This window comes from Coenobita brevimanus, chromosome 65, assembly GCF_032717465.1.
Source record: "Coenobita brevimanus isolate Jiangsu-jjx chromosome 65, ASM3271746v2, whole genome shotgun sequence".
In the NCBI taxonomy this organism is placed as follows: domain Eukaryota; kingdom Metazoa; phylum Arthropoda; class Malacostraca; order Decapoda; family Coenobitidae; genus Coenobita; species Coenobita brevimanus.
Window position 1 is genome coordinate 36,236,696 of NC_137018.1, and position 19,177 is coordinate 36,255,872.

Below are 19,177 nucleotides of genomic sequence, written 5' to 3' on the forward strand. Positions count from 1 at the left end.
GGGCCAAACAGCTTCTCCAGGCGTTCCCATATACGCCTGGTGGGAGAGCGATGTCGTTTGAGGCAGGAACTGGGGAGGCCTTGCCCCAGGGTGCTGGGGGCGCCATCGTGATCCCGGAGACTGTGGTCCCCTTCCTGGTGTTCCGCCATCAAGGCAGGGCTGTGGCTTTGTCCCGGGGAGGGGTCCGTCAGGGGCAGGTCGTCTTCAGGCACCGGTTGCAGGGAGAACAGTCCCAGGGATAATACAGGGCCTCGCCACCAGTCCATGATCGGGTCTCTCTCCGTATGGGGGCTGCCACACTCAACTCTGCTACAGCTGTAGGGGGAGAGATGTTGTGAAATCACAGGGGGCAAGGGGCTTTGGTAGATACCCTCCCTGGTGTGGCAGGAGGCTGTTGCCGAGGTCCCTTGGGCAACAGGAGGAGGGTGGCTGGAGGCCATCCCAACCCTGTTGGCGTGGCAGAAGGCTGTGGCCGGGGCCCGACTTCCTGATGGAACCACGGAAGGGGCGCAGCTGAAGGCCATTGCCTGAGTCCCGTATGAAGGGCGACGTGCGGGCATGGAGCGGCTGGAGGCCATCTCCCATCTGCAGGCACGGCAGGAGGCCGTCGCTGGTGTCGTGCCCTCCGTGTCTCCTGCAGGTGGAAAGGGGACATACTGTTCTTTCCCCATGTGCAGCTGGAGGCCGTCACAGGCCCTGCAGGTGGAGTGTGTGGTCCAGGTGGAGCGGCTGGAGGCCGTCTCCTGGTATGAGCGGCTGGAGGTCGTCTCTGGGGTGCTGTATGAGGCTTAAGGTTCAGCTCCACCCTGATCCTGACGCAGGCTGGGCTGGCGAGAGGGTAATGCGCCCGGGCTGAGGTGTTTGGGTCGAGCCAGTTCCGGGGAGTAGGTGCGCGCGGCTACTAGAGAAATGCACCCATACTGTATAGCACGGACATCCCGCTCGCTCCGACTAACCCTCCGTTGTCGCCTCCTAGGGGTGTCGTGCTGCTCTGGATGTCATCATTTCAGTTAACAACTGTACATCTCATTTCACTAGCCTTTGTTCTCAGTGAATTTACCTCAGCTGATAATTCATATATTGTTGTAGCTTTTCTCTTTATTTATTAAAGTCCTTATTTTTTCCCTTCTGTCTGCGTAGTTCTTTCTTGAGTTTTTCAATTTCCATTTTTCAACTAACTTGTCGTAAGTTTCCTTTTCAGCCAGAAGAAGTCATCATCCTGGTTTTTACCTTTGTCTCTTAACACCTTCTAAAGGCATCTTTCCAAAATATGAAGCCATGTAAAAGAAAAGATCTCTACTTACAGTTTTTGCATCACCCGGTCGTCTGCTACCAGCTGACGTAAGGAAATTCATCACATTCCTCGACCCTGATATAGATGTTTATTTATTTTAGGCTACATTTTCGTTGATATTTCTTGTTTTACTATGTTGGATCATTGCCTAAATAAGCCTGATATGAGTTTGACCCATAAATAGATATAATTTAGGTATCCCCAGAACGCAGCTCTGTGATAAACGTCCGACCGGTGTGACTGCAACTGCTGCAGTTTGTGCGTGCGTGTGTGTGTGTGTGTGTGTGTGTGTGTGTGTGTGTGTGTGAAATCCAGTGCTTTATACTCCCTGATCAACTGTCAAGGTTGTTGACAGTTCTCAGGATTCTGGTAAGGGATATCCTCACACAGTGACACTGACATAACCAGGAGATTTCACTGCGTGGTTATACAAATGTCTCTCATTTCCTTCCTTATCCCCCAAAGGATGCTTGTGGACTGCATGGAACCTGAGGCAACAAAAATACCAATTCTTAAAGGTGGCTTAATTCGGCATGATTTTTAATATATTTTGGCAGTATCAACTGTGCATACATGTGAGCAGTGAGAAACGCTGAATGTGTCAGGATAGACTTGGCAGAAGCGTTATTGGTGTGCGGATGAATTCTGTTATCTGGGTGATATGATACCTGGGTGACATGATCTGTGTTAAGGATGGGGGAGGGAGATAGCTACAGCTAACTCCAGTGCTAAAGTTGATCTATGCTGAGGAGGGGAGGGGGAGATAGGTACTGCAAGCTTCAGTGTTAAGGTTAGAGGTGGATAAAAGAAATTTAGGAAATTGTTACCTCTTCTGACGATAAGTGGACTTTTCCTCTATGCTGTGGAAAAATTGTAGGCTGCATGTGTTTGAAATTTAATGCTTATGTTTGTGAAACTTGGCCAGTAACTGGGTAGATCATGTGTCGGTTTGGTTGTACAGTGATTAGGATGGCCAGATAGATGTATAGTGCCTCCTTGAATGACAGAACTGGAAAACTGTGAATGAACAGTTGAGACAGGCTGGGAACTGAAGGCATTTGCGAGGCCGTTTTCACAGTTGTCCCCAGTGCCATCCCGAACAATCTAGACAGCTCCGAACACTATCTATCGCCAGACGCCTCAATCCCGTTTGGGGTGGCCACAAACAAATCGCCTCCAAGTCGCCCTGTCCCCCGCCATTTCACTCCCCTGCTCCCAACTCACACCCCCTTCTCTCATATACCTCTCCACCCCATCCCTCCATCTCATCCTCGGCCTCCCCTCCCTCTTTCCCCCTCCACCTCACTCACATACTCTCTCTTCGTCAGTCTTTCACCCTCCATCCTCTCCACATGGCCAAACCACCTCAGTGTGTTCCTCATAACGCTTCCTATCACATCCACATCAACACCACAACGCTCCTTTATATCCTCATTATAAAGGAGCGTTGTGGTGTTGATGTGAAGCTTGGACGTTGTTGGAAGGACACAAGTCAAGAGTGAGAGCAGTGGAAATGAGTTACTTAAGAGGAGCCTGTGGAGTCACATGGAGAGACAGGCTGACGAATGAGGATATAAAGGAGCTCCAAACACACACTTTGGTTTTCACAGTTGCCCCCAATCAACCTTGGAAGGCCTTCCTTTGGAGGCTGCATTCGGGCTGTCCCCAACTAATATTGGAACATTCTTGGGGGAGGGTTGGGGCTCCCCAACAGTTGGACCCAAATCAACTACAGGTCTTCCCCCATATTCGCAGGGGTTAGGGGACACAGACCCCCATGAATGGGGGGATCCGTGAATTCTGGACGCTCCCCACACGTACAGTATCAAACTATCCCTGTAACCCCCTTTGTTACAAACATATGCTGTACTACTGCATACAATATTTTAATAAAGAAGTTGTTAATGGATATGGTTATAAGAATTTTGGGTATATTTTGTTGCAAATGACTGCCACGGACTCCTGCAGCAGTGTGCACAATGACCTTAAAAATGATTCCTGGGACCTGAAAACAGCAGAAAATATCACAGCTATATACTGAACTACTGTATAAAAAACTGTAATAACGAATAAGTTTTTAATGGGTATGGTTATAAGAAGTTAGGGTAAATTATGTAGCCTGTGACTTCCACGGATTCACACAGCATGAGTCCGGGGCAGTCATCAGGTAAATAATTTACCTCAACTTCTTATAACCATACCCATTAAATACAGTGTTAACTCACCACTGTCTCTGAAGTTATGGTGGACGAACCCTGACGACTTGTGTGGCGATGATGATGATGATGACGTTGAAGATGATTAGCCATGCAGTTACTGATGACAAATGACTTGAGAGATGATGAGAAGTGTAACTGCATGGCTTGACAAGTCTACATGTGCATGGACTTCCCTTCATCTCCACTGCTGTCATAGTTGCCAAGGGGTGGAGGATCGTCAAGGTTCACCACAGAAGCAGATGGAGAGGAAGTAATGTCAGACTCAGGTGATGTGGAAGGAGAAGTATCAGGAATTACAGCAGGTCTTGGTCTCCATGTAATGAACATGGTGATGGGTAACTACTATCATTGCCTCTTCATCTCCTCCAAAACTGTCTTGTATGGAGCTACTGCAGCATCTAACTTATTATTCACCTTACATGCCCTCGCCATTGAAAGGTCCATGTCGTAAAAATATTGCTCAAGCCGCATGCTCATCCTCATTCCCTCCGCCATATTCTCAAGGGCAAGGGCTTGCTGCTGCGATGCTTCCTCAGAAATATTCTTCTTCCTCCTCACTCACAGACTTCACCATCTCTACGAGTTCCTCCTCAGACAGCTGCACCTCATGGCCTTCCACCAGGTCCATCAGCTCAACCTCCTGCATGTCTGTGAAGCCCTCACCTCCTACCTGCACTCCTAGCTCCTCAATCCTACACATGGCCTGCTCCACCTGGTCACGTGGAACAAAATCCTCAAAATCTCGGACACACACTGGGCACAGAGACCTCCGGCAGCCATTCACTGTCTCCGGCCACAAATCTTTCATGCTCTCCTGCACCACCAAGTGGCAGTCTGCGATGGTGAACCCCTTTCAGTAAACCATAATACCAAGGTCAAGATTGTCTTCCAAGGCAGAGTGTAGCTTAAACATGGACTGCTTGGTGTAATGGGCCTTAAAGGCACTATTACACCCAGGTCAAGCAGTTGTATAATGGAGGTTGTGTTGGGGGGCAGAAAAGCAACCTCCATATGTTCACAGAGGCCCTGCACTGACTGGGTGGCCAGGAGCACTGTCCAAGACTGGGAGGACCTTGAAGGGGATGCCCAACTCCTGCATATATGCCCACACCGCTGTCAGTAGGTAATGGTGGAACCAGTTCATGGAGATGTTGCCGATGGTCCATGCCTTTCTGTTGCTCATCCAGTAGACAGAGAGGAGGTTTTTGTTAAGCTGCTTCAGTGCTCTGGGGTTGACAAACTTATAAATAAACCCAGGCTTAATCATGTGGCCAGCAGCACTGCCACACAGTAGTAAGGTGCAGTGGTCCTTAGCAGTCTTGAACCCAGGCGCCCTCCTTTCCTCCCTAGCAACGTAGATATGTTCAGGCATTTTCTTCCAATAAAGGCCTGTCATATCCATATTCCAAACTTGTTCAGGTCTTCTATTCAGTGATTTTCTTGAGTTCAGGAGGGAAAGTCGCAGCTTCCTCGTGATCGTCTGACCCTGATTCCCCTGACATTTTGAGATAATGTTTCCTGAAGCTGTCAAACCAACCATTGCTAGCTGAGAATGGAGGAGGACTGGCTGCAGCAGCTGCTGGGTGTGAACTGGTGCTAGGGGCCTTGGGATTGACAGGTGCAGGGCTGATCTGATCATACAGTGACTTAGCATTCTTATGGACTGCATTAGAGTCAACTGGATTGCCTTTACGTGTTGGCCTTCAATCCATGCAATAACTTTGTTTCTTACTAGCAACACATGCTTGGCTGAGGCTGGTGCAGTGGATTGCACCGCCTCTCAAATTTTACTCTAATTTTTCTTAATATAATGCACTGTGCTCTTGTTCACTTTAAACAATTTTCCCACAGCTGCATAAGACATGCCCTCCCTACACTTACCAAGCAACTTAACCTTCTCCCAAAGGCTTGTCGCTTTCTTCTGGCTCACTTAGGGTCCATAATGCAGAACACTATTGCACATGTGGGAGCACAAGTTATAACACTATAGAGTACTAAAAAAATTCACAAAATAGGACAGTTATTCACTAAACAGTTCAGCACAGCACTGCAATACCAGTTATTATAACATGCACATGTGAGAGCAGTGTAAGGCACAATAAAGATAGAAAGTTTGATACTTGCAGGAAGTTGAAACATTTCCAGTGGTCACTGAGCAGACAATGAGACAGAGGTAGGGTGACACGGTAGCATGGCAGCTTTGTTTGGGGGCGACAGGACTGGCCATGCAGGAAGACACCAATGCCACGAATCAGACCCAATGCTACTCCTCCAATTACTATCTATCTATATCTATTGCCAGACGCCACAATCCGATTACGATCTGTAGAAATTTTTTGTGAGGGACAAACCCGCCAATTTGCGGGGGGTGCGAATGGTGGGTCCGTGAATCACAGTAGTTGCCTGTAAAATAAAAGAATCGTTGTCTAATGCATACTTTTATCAAAGTTTTGAAATCAGATACCCGATGTAATATTGCTGTGATAATTACCGTACACACCTTTTAGAGAAAATACAGGTACCTCATATTTGTACATTTTTAGGGGACTATAATTTACCTGAATACAAGGCAACTTATGGCATCTTATTCTGAAGCCTGTCGAAGGCTCCAAAACAAACAGGCCCAGAAGAAATAAAAGAATCATTGTCTAATGCATATTTTCCTGAAAATGTTAATATCAGATGTCCAGTGTAATACTGCTGATCTAACTAACACACCCCACTTAGAAAATACCTTATGTTCACATACTAAAACTATTTCCGTTAGTAAACAAAACCATGGGTCATTAGATGTTATTATATAACTGTTATTTCCCCATATTTATTTTTACTTATGCTTACAACACTGTGCATTCTTCTCATTTCAACTTACAATGTTTCAAGTAGACACTTGGTAAGGATATCGTTAGTTAGCCACTTCATTCCTGTGACATTTCTCTTTAAGTTTGCTGCCTTCATGTGATTTTCTTCACTCCAGAATATTTTAATAACAGTTGAGTGAAGTGGATTTTCCAGCCAAACTAACCACCATATTCATCACATTCTACTTATTTAAATACCTATACAAAGATGCCTTAATTCCGTAAGGGATGGCCACAAACAAATCGCCTCCATATTGCCCTGTCCCCAACCATTATGCTGTCCATCCCCCAACTCACACACCTCTCTTTCTCGTATACCTCTCTTACTCCATCCCTCCATCTCATCCTCGGTCACACGCTTTCTCTTGCCCCCTCCACCTCACTTGCATACATTCTCCTTGTTAGTCTCTCAATCTCCATCCTTTCCATGTGGCCAAACCACCTCAATGTATTTCTCCTAATGCCTTCTATCACATCCACACCACAAAGTTCCTTCACTTTTTCATTTGTCAGCCTGTCTTTCAATGTGACCCCACATGCTTTTCTCAAATAACTCACTCCCACTGCTCTCACACTTGACTTGTATCCTTTCAATGAGGTCCAAGCTTCACTTCCATACATTGGAGTTGGCATCACATTACCATCATGCAACAACATTTTTACTTCCATGCTCACTTCCCTATTTCTTATCACTGAATACAGAGATATCCTTTCAATAAGGTCCAAACTTCGCTTCCATACATTGGAGTTGGCATCACATTACCATCATGCAACAACATTTTTACTTCCATGCTCACTTCCCTGTTTCTTATCACTGAATGCAGAGAGCCAGTAACCTTTCTTCCCTGTTATACCCTTTCAAGCACTTCATCCTCTAAACTTCCATCCTTACTCACCACTACCCAGGTACTTAAATGCACTCACATTTTCCATTTCCCCACCATTCAGCGTCACTGTGCATTCAGTGACTTCATTTCTCTCAAAGACCACAACTTACTGCTTCCCTCCATTCACCATTAAATTCTACTCATTACACATCACATTCTAATTTCTATATACAGTATTCTCAACTTATGGATGGTGGTGGGTGAGGTGTCTTTTCTCTCTAAGAGTTTAGTACATCTATGTTTTGGCCACACAGAACTGTAAACCCTACCACATCAACACAGGCTGATGTCCCCATGTTCGTAAACTTTCAAAAGCCATTCAGAGGGACTGTGAAATCCAAAGGTGCATTTGGTTCAGACCCAAGCCATGCTCGGGCCCGGAAGGTTAGGGACAACCGTGAAAATGGCTCGTAATGTGTAAGGGCAGACGGAGGTGATTTGATCATGGGGAGAGAATGGATGATGAAAACTGAGTAAAAGATCCAGGAATCAAATGTGGTGAGTAATGCACCAATACAAAGACCTAAGAGCTCTTGGGATCAGAAGGTACAGAATTATTATGGGATAAAACCAAGGTGATACCAGAGGCTGTGTATCATGAACAGCTGCCATGAGGTAAACAAGGCTGACACATGCAAATATGTACAAATTCTTCTGAAAATAAAACATAACATTATAAACACACATCTAAGAACTCTTGGGATCACATGGTACAGAATTATTATGGGATAAAACCAAGGTGATACCAGAGATTGTGTATCATAAACAGCTGCCATGAGGTCAACAAGGCAGACACATGCAAATATGTACAAATTCTTTTGAAAACAAAACATAACATTCTAATTTTGGGAGTTAACTTTACTACCAGTTTTACACATTATGTTCAGAATGAAACAAACAATGCAATTCTTAATCTGGCTAAGGCAAAAACTGTTTGGATGAACTTAAAGTCCAGTTATTTGTTTAGCCTTCAACTCTGATTTTTTTTTAAATCTATGAACCAACCCACTCCTTCTCAAAAGGCCTGGGAACATAACCTCTATTTTCCCATAAGACACATAAGGCAATATATCAGGACTGCACAGGGGAAGGCAAACCCCATTTTGGACAAAAATTCTGAAGCATCTGATGAAGATAGAAACATACTGTACCTGGTTTTGCTATGGAGTACAGTACTTGATTGCAATCTGTTGTTTGAGATGCAGGCTGATTAAATCTAATAATCCAAGGCATCAAAAAAATTATCTCCAAAACCTGGGAGCTTGCCTTTCCCTTTGTTTCATTTTAATGATGTAGTCAGCATTTCAACAGTACCCTCATCTCACGTGGCACCTCAGTAACATATTTACCTTATCAGAGGAGGATTAACTATACTGTACTCACTTCAGTCAGTGACACATTATTCCACAATAAATGATTCCTGGTGTCTCTAACTGCAGGAACCTCTAATATTATAACAGTCTCCTGAATTGACTTATTAATTCCAGCACCTGTACTGTACTGTACTGCCAACATTTTACTGAAACAATACAACCTCTGGCTTTTCAAATATTTCAGGTGTAGCAAACTTTCAAGTTTTTATTTTTTTTTATATTTTTACCAGAAAAATGCTATCAACTACAAATCACCTATTATAAATGTACCCATCACAACCATTTAATGACTAAAACGTACAAGATGCATCATTTCTTCCTTTGTAAAAAGACTATTTTCTTTTACTCAACAACTGTACTTGTCATTCTTGTTATGGAAGGGTCCTCAGTGTTGAAAACACATGACATTTGATCTCATCTAAAACATTAATAACTTCCATACTGTATGTTTCTACTCCACTCAGCTCAGCATGACTGAATTCCCATTTTTTCAAGTGGTAATCACCTACACTGAATGGTAATGACATAGTCTCTATGCTATTTTATCCTTACAACCAGAGCTTGTTCTCTAGACATGTCTTCTATCTTTGTTACCTTCATATCTAATAGCTTAAATGCTATGTGCACAAAATCACAGCCTTATTCTTACAGCATCTTATAAGTTGTACTGCACTCTAATGATGTGTAGTAATACTGTACAATACAGGAACACATCCATTCCTATAGGACATTTGTCTATAAAGTTTCTATGTACAACTTTGACCCTGAGTCAATATACTGCACATGTTACAAGTCCTCATCCTATCTTTTGAGGTGTGAGTGAGAGTGAGGATGATTATATTCTTCGAAGTTCTAAAGCCCTCTTTAGTGCATTCTGAGATTATGGTGCAGTATTCTACATCTTCAAAGAAAATGAAGAACATCGTTGGTGATGAATTCCACTTTCCCATCAAGCATGAGAAACACTGTATCAGATTTCTGAGCCAAACAGCACTGATACATAGATTATCAATTAAGATTCAGCATTTCACAATATCCCAACATCTCACACATGCAGTAAAAACTAATGACAGTGAACTGGAGTGTGAAGAGTGGAGTGGGACAAATACAATTACAGAACTCAGAGCCAAACTAAATCCATGTGGCAAAACTCACTAACCCTTCATCACGAAAATTCCTCTTGATCTAAAAATAACTGTCTGGCATAATAAGAGAGATAAGCTATCCTTGTAATGAATAAGTCAAGGCAGCGTGAGGGTGGTGGCACTGTAACGTGGCAGCATAAAGTGAGGGCTCTTGTTGCTCAAGAAGATTACTTCATTTCCTCTCATGCTGAACCTGTTGAAAGATCAGTGGCCATTAGCTCTGCTGAAGTGTTTGTGGGATAAAAGCAAATATAAGTCCTTGTATACACAACCATAAAGAGTTACTGGTATATAATCTGGCTCTTCCAACATAATGCAAGGTGTGTCCGAAACTTTTTACTCTGTGTAAACATACATACACTTCACCTCAATGGGGGACTTCCAGAGAGCTGAGTCATTCTCAATTTGGTCCTACATAGTCCTCTGCTGGCTACCGTACTTGTAATAGCCATGGAATATTTTTACACTCATATTAAACTGTGAGATATAGCAATGTCATATACCACTGAAGTTACTATAGTTATTAAAATATAACTATAGAAAAATCACAACCAATAAAATTTAATGACCTTAATCTGTACAATTTTATGATTTATGATTGTAGACTCACTACTCAAATGTCAGTCCTTCGCAGCTTTGCCTTCTATAAATTCTTTTTGTCTATTGGACATTGTGGCTGATCTCTTATATATATTTGGACATTGTAGCCAATCTCTTATTTATAATTGAACACTGTAGCCGATATCTTACATATATTACTGCCTGTTTATTATTATTAACATTAATCTTTGTACTGACAGCCATTTTATTATCTGAATTTAATACAGTACTGTACTATGCAAATTTATACCTTTAACATATCTCAAAGAGACTCGCACATGCACATTAAAGAGACAGTCCTCAACAGAAGAACAGCCTATATGTGTCTACTGAAGCAAACAATTTGTTCAGTGTGAGAGCTGGACTTGTTCCAACCATCTATAGTTAATATCTGAGAAGAAATGGAATTGCTAGCTTGCACAAGAACATGGCTGTTGTACTATATACATACATACATAATGATATTGTTACATCCCCATCCCACACTGCCACAGGCTCCAACAGCGGTAGTACAGTATAGGAAGGACGTTGCTCGGTGAGTTGTTCTTCCTATTGCCAACCTTTCAGTGTACAGCACACAAGATCACCTTAGGTGTCATACATAAACACTGGCTTTTTAAGTTCAATGTCTCTATTTTCCAAGTAATTACACTTAATGCTTTCCAACTTCACTGTTTTCACAAGCACTGGAGTTATACAAACTTTGTTAACTGCAGTTACACTTAATGCTTGACAACAACACTCACAATTTTCACACAAACTTCACTGACACTGCACTCACACTGCACTACACTCAAACTGAACTGAAAACTGACTAAACTTCCTCTAGTCTCTTCCCCATCCTTATATGAGCTCCCTATTCTCAAGCATTCTATACCTTTCCACGTTTCTCATGCATTCCCGAAGGGGACAACAATTACAACGGTTAAACAACTCAGAGACATCCAAAACATGTCAGTTTTCTTACACTGCATAACTAAATTATTTAGCATACAACATAAATTAAATTACATAATTTAACAATCATTAAATTACATAATTTAACAATCACATAAATAAAACATTATAGAGAACAAGTCCACAAAATTTAATGCATAATTTACAAAATAACTATGCTCACAAAGTGCATGCTAACTGGCAACTCTGACTCGTACTGGAACTCCAACAAACATTGGGAATTCTCCAGAACAATCTAGCTAGCAATCCAGTTTCTCAACACTTGCCCCTCCCTAATCCTTTTGTCATCCTGACAAAACTAGACAATGTATACAAGCATAGTCCTTAATCCAAACTAAACATTTAATTATACACAAAGTAATCCTTCAACTTGTCAGGTCTTCTATGCCGCTTCCAACGACGTCCCTGCTCTTCCACACAGTCCACTCCTCCTGGAATGTCTTGGTCCTCTTCCTGATGCACTTCTCTTGGGAAACTGTCACCATCCTCTTGCACTTCAGCTCCTTGATCCTCATCATCATCCTTGGCTACAGGTGAGCATGATTCTTTGGAGATGTCCCAGCTGTATTGTCCTGGTCCATGGTACTGCCACAGAGGATTCACATGTATCACCTTTGGGCTAGATTTCCTGCCTCCCCGAATCTGATACTTTACGTATGATAGGTGGTCCAACACAGTGTAAGGCCTGTCCCATGGGGTCTGCAGCTTTGGTGACTGTCCCTTCTTCTGCTGAGGATTGTATAACCAAACTTGGTCACCATCCTTGAAGCTCACCTCACTTGCCTTGGCATCATACTTTCACTTCATCACTTAAAGGCTTCTCGCACTTGATGATGTACCTCAGCCAGCCTTTCCTGAAGATGCTTCGCATAACTGGAGGTGTCTGAAGGCAGCTCTTCACCAGGTGGTCTTCCCATTAACAAGTCAACAGGTAAGCATAACTCAAGGCCCAACATCAGTTTTGCGGGTGTGTAGACGGTAGACTAATGGGATGCGGACCAATATGCCATCAACAATGCAGTTAATTTCTGTTCCCATTCTGTTTGTCCCTCTATGCAGTACCTGGCCAGTTCTTATCCCTGGATCCAAATGAATTTCTCTACCATTCCATCTGACTGTGGCCTTAGTGGGGTCATCCTGGTCTTCTTGATCCCCAGTAACTTAAAGCATTCATGGAACACAGCAGACTCAAAGTTTCTACCCTGGTCTGAATCTAGCTCCTGTGGCATCTCAAAACAATGGAAGAACTGGTCAACCATCACTTGAGCAACAGTTGCAGCCTCTTGATTGGGATAGCATAGGCTTCTGGCCACTTTGTGGAGTAGTCCATGGCAACACATTTATTCCACTTTCCTCTTTCAGTGAGTGGCAAAGGCCCAGCAATATTCACCGTGACAGTTTCCATCGATACAGCTGGAGAGGGGCGCAGCCACGTTTCTTGGGTCCCTTCTTGGCACAGCATACATCACAAGCCTGACACCACTCTTCAGCATCCTGCCGCATACCTGTCCAGTAGAACCTCTGTCACAGCTGGCTTAGAGTTTTCTTCACTCCCAGGTGCCCACTACTGACTGGGTTATAAGACTCATCCAAGATCCCAGATCTCATTTTCTTCAGAACCTCCAGTTGCCAGTACTTGCTGAGGCCATTGGGTGTCTGCCACTGATGTTCCAGTAGTCTACTGTTCAAATGAAGAAGGTCCCACTAACTCCAATAGCTCTTAGTCGCAGGGCTGAACCCAGAAACCTCTTCTCAAGATGGTTGCACTGTACTCTGCTGCAGCCACTCTAGCACTGGTTGTAAATCTGCATCCTCTTCAGGTCTTCTTCATCTGACACAGGCCCTGTCACTACAGTATGGCAGCATTTCTTGCTATGATTCCCATTCCTACTATGCTGCTTGCCTTCTGTTCTTCTGTCTTCTCGCACATTATTCACCAAGGTTCTCCTGCATTTCCTCAATGGTGTTTTTTTGGGGGGAAACCTGGCTGGTTGTTGCCTCTTGTCACCAGCCTTCACTAATTTACCTTCATCCTTCTCATTTGGACACTCATAGCTGAAGCGTCCCACCTGACCACATGTCCAACACCCATTTGTTGCAATCGTGGATTTCCTTGCACTGTTCCATTCTTCCTCCTCCTTCCATTTGTAACAACTCACCTTCTTGTGTCCCAGCTTCCCCCAGAAGCAGCAACCTCCTTTGGTCTTCTGTTCTCCCTTCCACTTGTTGCAATCCACTTTCCGATGTCCTGGTTTCTTACAATACCAGGAACTTCCTCTGATCTTCTCCTGTTCCCTCTTCCACTTAAACAGTCCTCTTTCCTATGTCCTGGCTCTTCCACTGCACGTACTTGCGCCTTTCTTGTCTTGAATCCTGCACTACTACTTGCCTAAAAAGTGGACATGCTGAACCTGATGTAGGACTCGAATTCTAGAGCCCTGGCTAGTGCTTCTTACATGCTTCTGGGCTGTGCTTGCTTCACTTGCACTTTCAACTCAGCACTATCAAGAGCATCAATGAACAGGTCCCTCAGAAGAATAGCCAACAGGTTAGATGCTGTACGCCATACTCTCCGGGACATGAGCAAGCTGCTGTAGGGATTTGCCTTGAACTCATACTCGGCTCTGGAATCTCGCTCTGTAAACCTCAGTCCGGTACATAGTCCCACATCTGCACTCCAGCACTTCTATTAGGGACTGATAACTTTTCCTTTCCATCACCGACATCTGGCCCAGAATTTCCATTGCGGCACCCTTAAGGTTAGTAACAAGCTGCATTGCCCTCTGCCTATCATCCTAACCATTCTGATCAGCAAGTAACTCAAACTGTGCACGGTAAGCTTCCCAAGATACTCTGCCATCAAATTCTTCAGGTTTCTTTTTAACTTGACCCCCATTATAGCCATGCACTTCACTGGTTTGGGGCCTAAAAACTGGAGCATCGTAATTAAGGCCAGGACTTAAAACTTCTGCATTCTGATTATTCAACCCTGTAATGCTACCTTTAGATGCTTAGGATCTGTCAAGATTCACCATACACTGTCCATTCTTTTCATATGCTCCCTGTACACTAACTGAGACTCAGCAGTGCAATATTTCTCTACAACCTCAATTCTCTCACTAATTATCGTCAGCTGGTTGTCTGCATGCTGTCTACACTCCATTACAATTCCCTCACTAACTGTCTTCAACTGTTCGTCTACATGCTTCAGCCGGTCATCTAGATGCTGTCTGAACTCCATCACGTTATTGCTTACCTCACACTTCTTATGCTGTAGCTCAGCGTATATTTCCTCCAACTGTTACTGCTCTTCCTTCATTTCCCCCATGAAAGCATCTAGCTGTCCTTGCATCCTCAGTTGTAATTCCCTCTGTTGCTCTTGTAGTGCCTCTTGCAGTTCATATAATTCTTTCATTACTTCATTCTGTGACTGTAATTGTTCTCTGAGTTCTTTCTGTCCTTCATTCTATGCCTGTAATTGTTCTTCGAGTTCTTTCTGTCCTTCATTCTGTGCATGTGATTGTTCTTTCAGTTCTTTCTGTCCTTCATTCTGTGCCTGTAATTGTTCTTTAAATTCTTTGTCCCTCATTCTGTGCCTGGAATTGTTATTTGAGTTCTTTCTTTCCTTCATTCTGTGCCTGTAATTGGACACTTTGTGCTTGCATGCGCTTCATGATTGCAGCCACTGACAACTCGTTCTTCTGACCAGCTCGGGATCTTGTCTGCACATCCCCTTGCTCCAGGTTGAAGATTACTCACTGCAGCACAAAAAGATCCACACTCCCGACACCACTGTTACATCCCCGTCCCACACTGCCACAGGCTCCAACAGCAGTAGTACAGTATAGGAAGGGCACTGCCCAGTGAGTTGTTCTGCCTATGGCCAACTTTTCGGTGTACAGCACACAAGATCAGCTCAGGTGTCGTAAATACATGCTGGGTTTTATTTTCCAAGTAATTACACTTAATGCTTTCCATCTTCACTGCACTGTTTTCACAAGAAATGGAACTATACAGACTTCACTAACTGCAATTACATTTAATGCTTGACAACAACACTTCACTATTTTCACACAAACTTCACTGACATTGCACTACACTGATACTGAACTGAAAACTTACTGAACTTCCTCTAGTCTCTTCCCCATCCTTATATAAGCTCCCTATATTCTAGAGTGTTCAACAATTTTCCACATTTCTCGTGCATGCCCGTTCCCGAAGGGGTCAATGGTTACAACAGTTACCAACTTGGAGACATCCCAAACATGCAAGAGTTTTCTTACACTGCATAACACTCTAACATGTTTGGCATACAATATAAATTAAATTACATTTAACAAACATTCATATCAATAAAATATTAGAGAGAAAAAAGCACAAAAATTAATGCATAACTTACAAAATACCTATGCTCACAAACACCAGGCTAACTGGCAACTGACTCGTACCAGAACTACAACAAACATCGGGAATTCTCCAGAACAATCTAGCTAGCAATCCAGCATCTCAGCAATCTATATGCTGTGTATATATATATATATATATATATATATATATTGGTGGTAGGTGGTGGCGACCATCATCTACTCACTTGATGTAGTGCTGCCTACTTCTTCCTTAGCCTTTATCATTCTTTTTCTGTGCCTGTCCTCCTCTCCTCCTATTTCTCTCATCTTTCCTGTCACTTCTTATCGCTTTTCTTTCCTTTACAGGTGGCTTTACATTGAGTGACAAGCCAAATGGCTTCCTGTAAGCCAAGAAACCATTTACAGTCCCTTACGGGATTATGGCGTCTGGCAATAGATAGATAGATAGATATACTGTACAAATATATACTGTATATATATATATATATATATATATATATATATATATATATATATATATCTGTCTATTGCCAGACGCCATAATCCCGTAAGGGGTGGCCATTTGACTTTGAGTTACGGTATTTGTTTTACGGGCAGGGGCACTAACCCTCCACCAACCCACCTGCTGACACGTAGGGAGCACGTATGATTTGGTTTGGTTATATGGTTACCACTCAGCGTTGTAAATGGTTTCTTGGCTTACAGGAAGCCATTTGGCTTGTCACTCAATGTAAAGCCACCTGTAAAGGAAAGAAAAGCGATAAGAAGTGACAGGAAAGATGAGAGAAATAGGAAGAGAGGAGGACAGGCACAGAAAAAGAATGATAAAGGCTAAGGAAGAAGTAGGCAGCACTACATCAAGTGAGTAGATGATGGTCGCCACCATATATATATATATATCTCTATCTATCTATCTAGATAGATAGATATAGATATATGGATAGATGTATATAGTAATTTTCCCACTTCGATTTAATAGAGCAAAAGGCATGTCTGGAAGGTGGTCCCGTTCGGAAAGTGGGCCCCTGGTTCCCGGACTGGTACTTAAGGACTCTAACCTAGCCTAACTTTGAAAGCCACCTAAATAACTCCCTACCAGACATGCCTAGCATATATTTAACCTGCTGCGTGCCAGTGCCGTTTTAAAACGGTTTGACATAATTCTGCAGCCAGTGCCATTTTAAAACAGTCTAAAGTAAAAACATTCACTGTGACCGCATTTTTCAAGATTCACGGGTAAAAATTGGCTGGCATGTATGGTAACTGTTCCTCTACCATCCTCCAGGATGTCAAGGCCATACACTCACTCGCTCCCCCCCCCTCACACTCACTCTGCCTGTGTGCCTCACCCAGTGCTGTACGTAGTGAAGGCATTTTGTAAATATTTTCATGTAAATGTAAGTTGTAAATATTTTCTTGTAAGTGTAGGAACTATATAGTGAAGTCAAGTTGTAAATACCTTCTTGTAAGTGCCAGGATTGTACGTAATGAAGCATGGTTGTACCTGTCTTCAAGTAAGTGTAAGATAATGCATGCACAGTGAGAAAGACACGCAAATTGTGACAGATGTTGAAGTAATAAGTAAATCAGAAAAGTGTACTGAACATTGCTCTACCTTCCCAGTATAAATACCTGAGTATACCTTACACAGAAAACAGCTTTCTCTCACCTATGTGGTGAGCGTGAAAAAGCGGCTATACCTGTATACGAGTATGCAGGACTCAATAAAACTCATTTCCGAGCCTTGGTGAGCATCTTAATGGTGAAATTTGTTGTTTCCACATCAAAATCTATCATTTCAGTCCCCCTCCCCAAAAAAAGGACGAAAAATGGCCGGCACTAGGGCGACCCATAGGGCCAAAAATAGCTGGCACGTGGCGAGTTAAACGTATTTAAGACCCTAGTCACACCAATAATGGACATAAAGCATGAAATAAATGAAAAGGAATCAAAGAATGAGGAATTAGAAGTGGCTGTATCTCAGCCAGGGTACTTACAGCACGTCTGTGGCTGCCTTCTCTAAGGCTTTGGCAGTGGTGAAAATGCTCTTGAAGCATGTACAGTAATCCAGTGTTGTGCTGCACTTACAGTCATTCTTTGCACTGTGAATTATAATCGTTTAACACTGCATATTGTTCAATGCACCACGCCAGTTTCAACTGCCAGTTTCAACCGCCAGTTTGCACTCCACAGTTAATCCTGTGCACTCTAAATTATAATTTCTTAACACTGTACAACACTGTCAATTCCTGTGTGGTCTAGTGGCGAGGTATTGCAGTTTATTCACTGTTTATTCACAACAAACGAGCACGTGTGGCTGCCATTTCAATAAGTATCTACTCGCGATCGAAGTTAGGCAATAACTGTTGGTGACGGGGAAACAGAATTGCCAGATCGCAACAGCCACATTACTAATCTCCGCAATTTTCATTACCTAATTTAACTTTTCATTACCAAATTCGTAAAGCTAGCATTTATTCTTCACTAATTATATATACAAGTGGAAATATGTGTAAGTGATCACTCTCCTTATAATTAACAGCATGATGATTATTTTCATGCTATGTAGGCTAGCAGATTAATCAGAGAGAGCAAACAATCCACCATCTCCATCCTGTGTATCCTCATACATGTGAAAAATCCATTTGGTAATGCATTATTCTGATTCATTACCAAACGAATTTTTCATTACCAAATTGGCCCACATTTGGTAATGAAAAATACCAAATGGCAACCCTGACAGGGGAGGCGGGAGGAAGGAATGGGTGAAGGGGCCGTGTTGTAAACAGCTGTTCGGCGCCACATGGCAATTTCAAATTACTGATGAGAAAAAAATTGGATTTTGAGGGGATTTTTTCTTTTCTTGGCCATTTTTGGGTTCCGAAGGTCCAGGCCCAAAATGTCCGGGAAGTGGGGTGTCCGGAAAGTGGGCGTCCAGATAGTATAGGGATTACTATGTATGTATGTATATATATATATATATATATATATATATATATATATACACACATATATATCTATCTATCTATCTATTGCCAGACTCCTCAATCCCGTTGGGGGTGGCTACAAACAAAAACGCCTCCACGTCGCCCTGTCCCCCACCATTTCACTGCCCTGTCCCCAACTCACACCCCTCTCTCTCATATACCTCTCCACCCCATTCCTCCATCTCATCCTCGGCGTCCCCTTCCCTCTCCACCTCACTCACATACACTCTCTTCGTCAGTCTTTCACCCTTCATTCTCTCCACATGGCCAAACCACCTCTTTGTATTCCTCCTAACGCTTTCTATCACATCCACATCAACACCACAACGCTCCTTTATATCTCCATTTTTCAGCCTGTCTCTCCATGTGACTCCACAGGCTCCTCTTAAATAATTCATTTCCACTGCTCTCACTCTTGACTTGTGCCCTTCCAACATCGTCCAAGCTTCACTTCCATACGTTAGAGTTGGTATCACAATACTGTCCT

General features: G+C 43.1%; 1 protein-coding gene across 1 annotated transcript in view; it reads right to left on the reverse strand.

Annotated features, from left to right (window-relative positions):
* Window positions 1-9,604: 9,604 nt before the first annotated feature.
* Window positions 9,605-19,177, reverse strand: part of LOC145404968 (protein O-linked-mannose beta-1,2-N-acetylglucosaminyltransferase 1-like) — a 181,520-nt gene continuing 171,947 nt past the window's right edge. Inside the window, exon 13 of the mRNA XM_080276473.1 lies at window positions 9,605-9,972. Coding sequence (XP_080132599.1) covers window positions 9,876-9,972 — 97 coding nt within the window. The 3' untranslated portion in view covers window positions 9,605-9,875. The remainder of the gene's footprint in view (window positions 9,973-19,177) is intronic.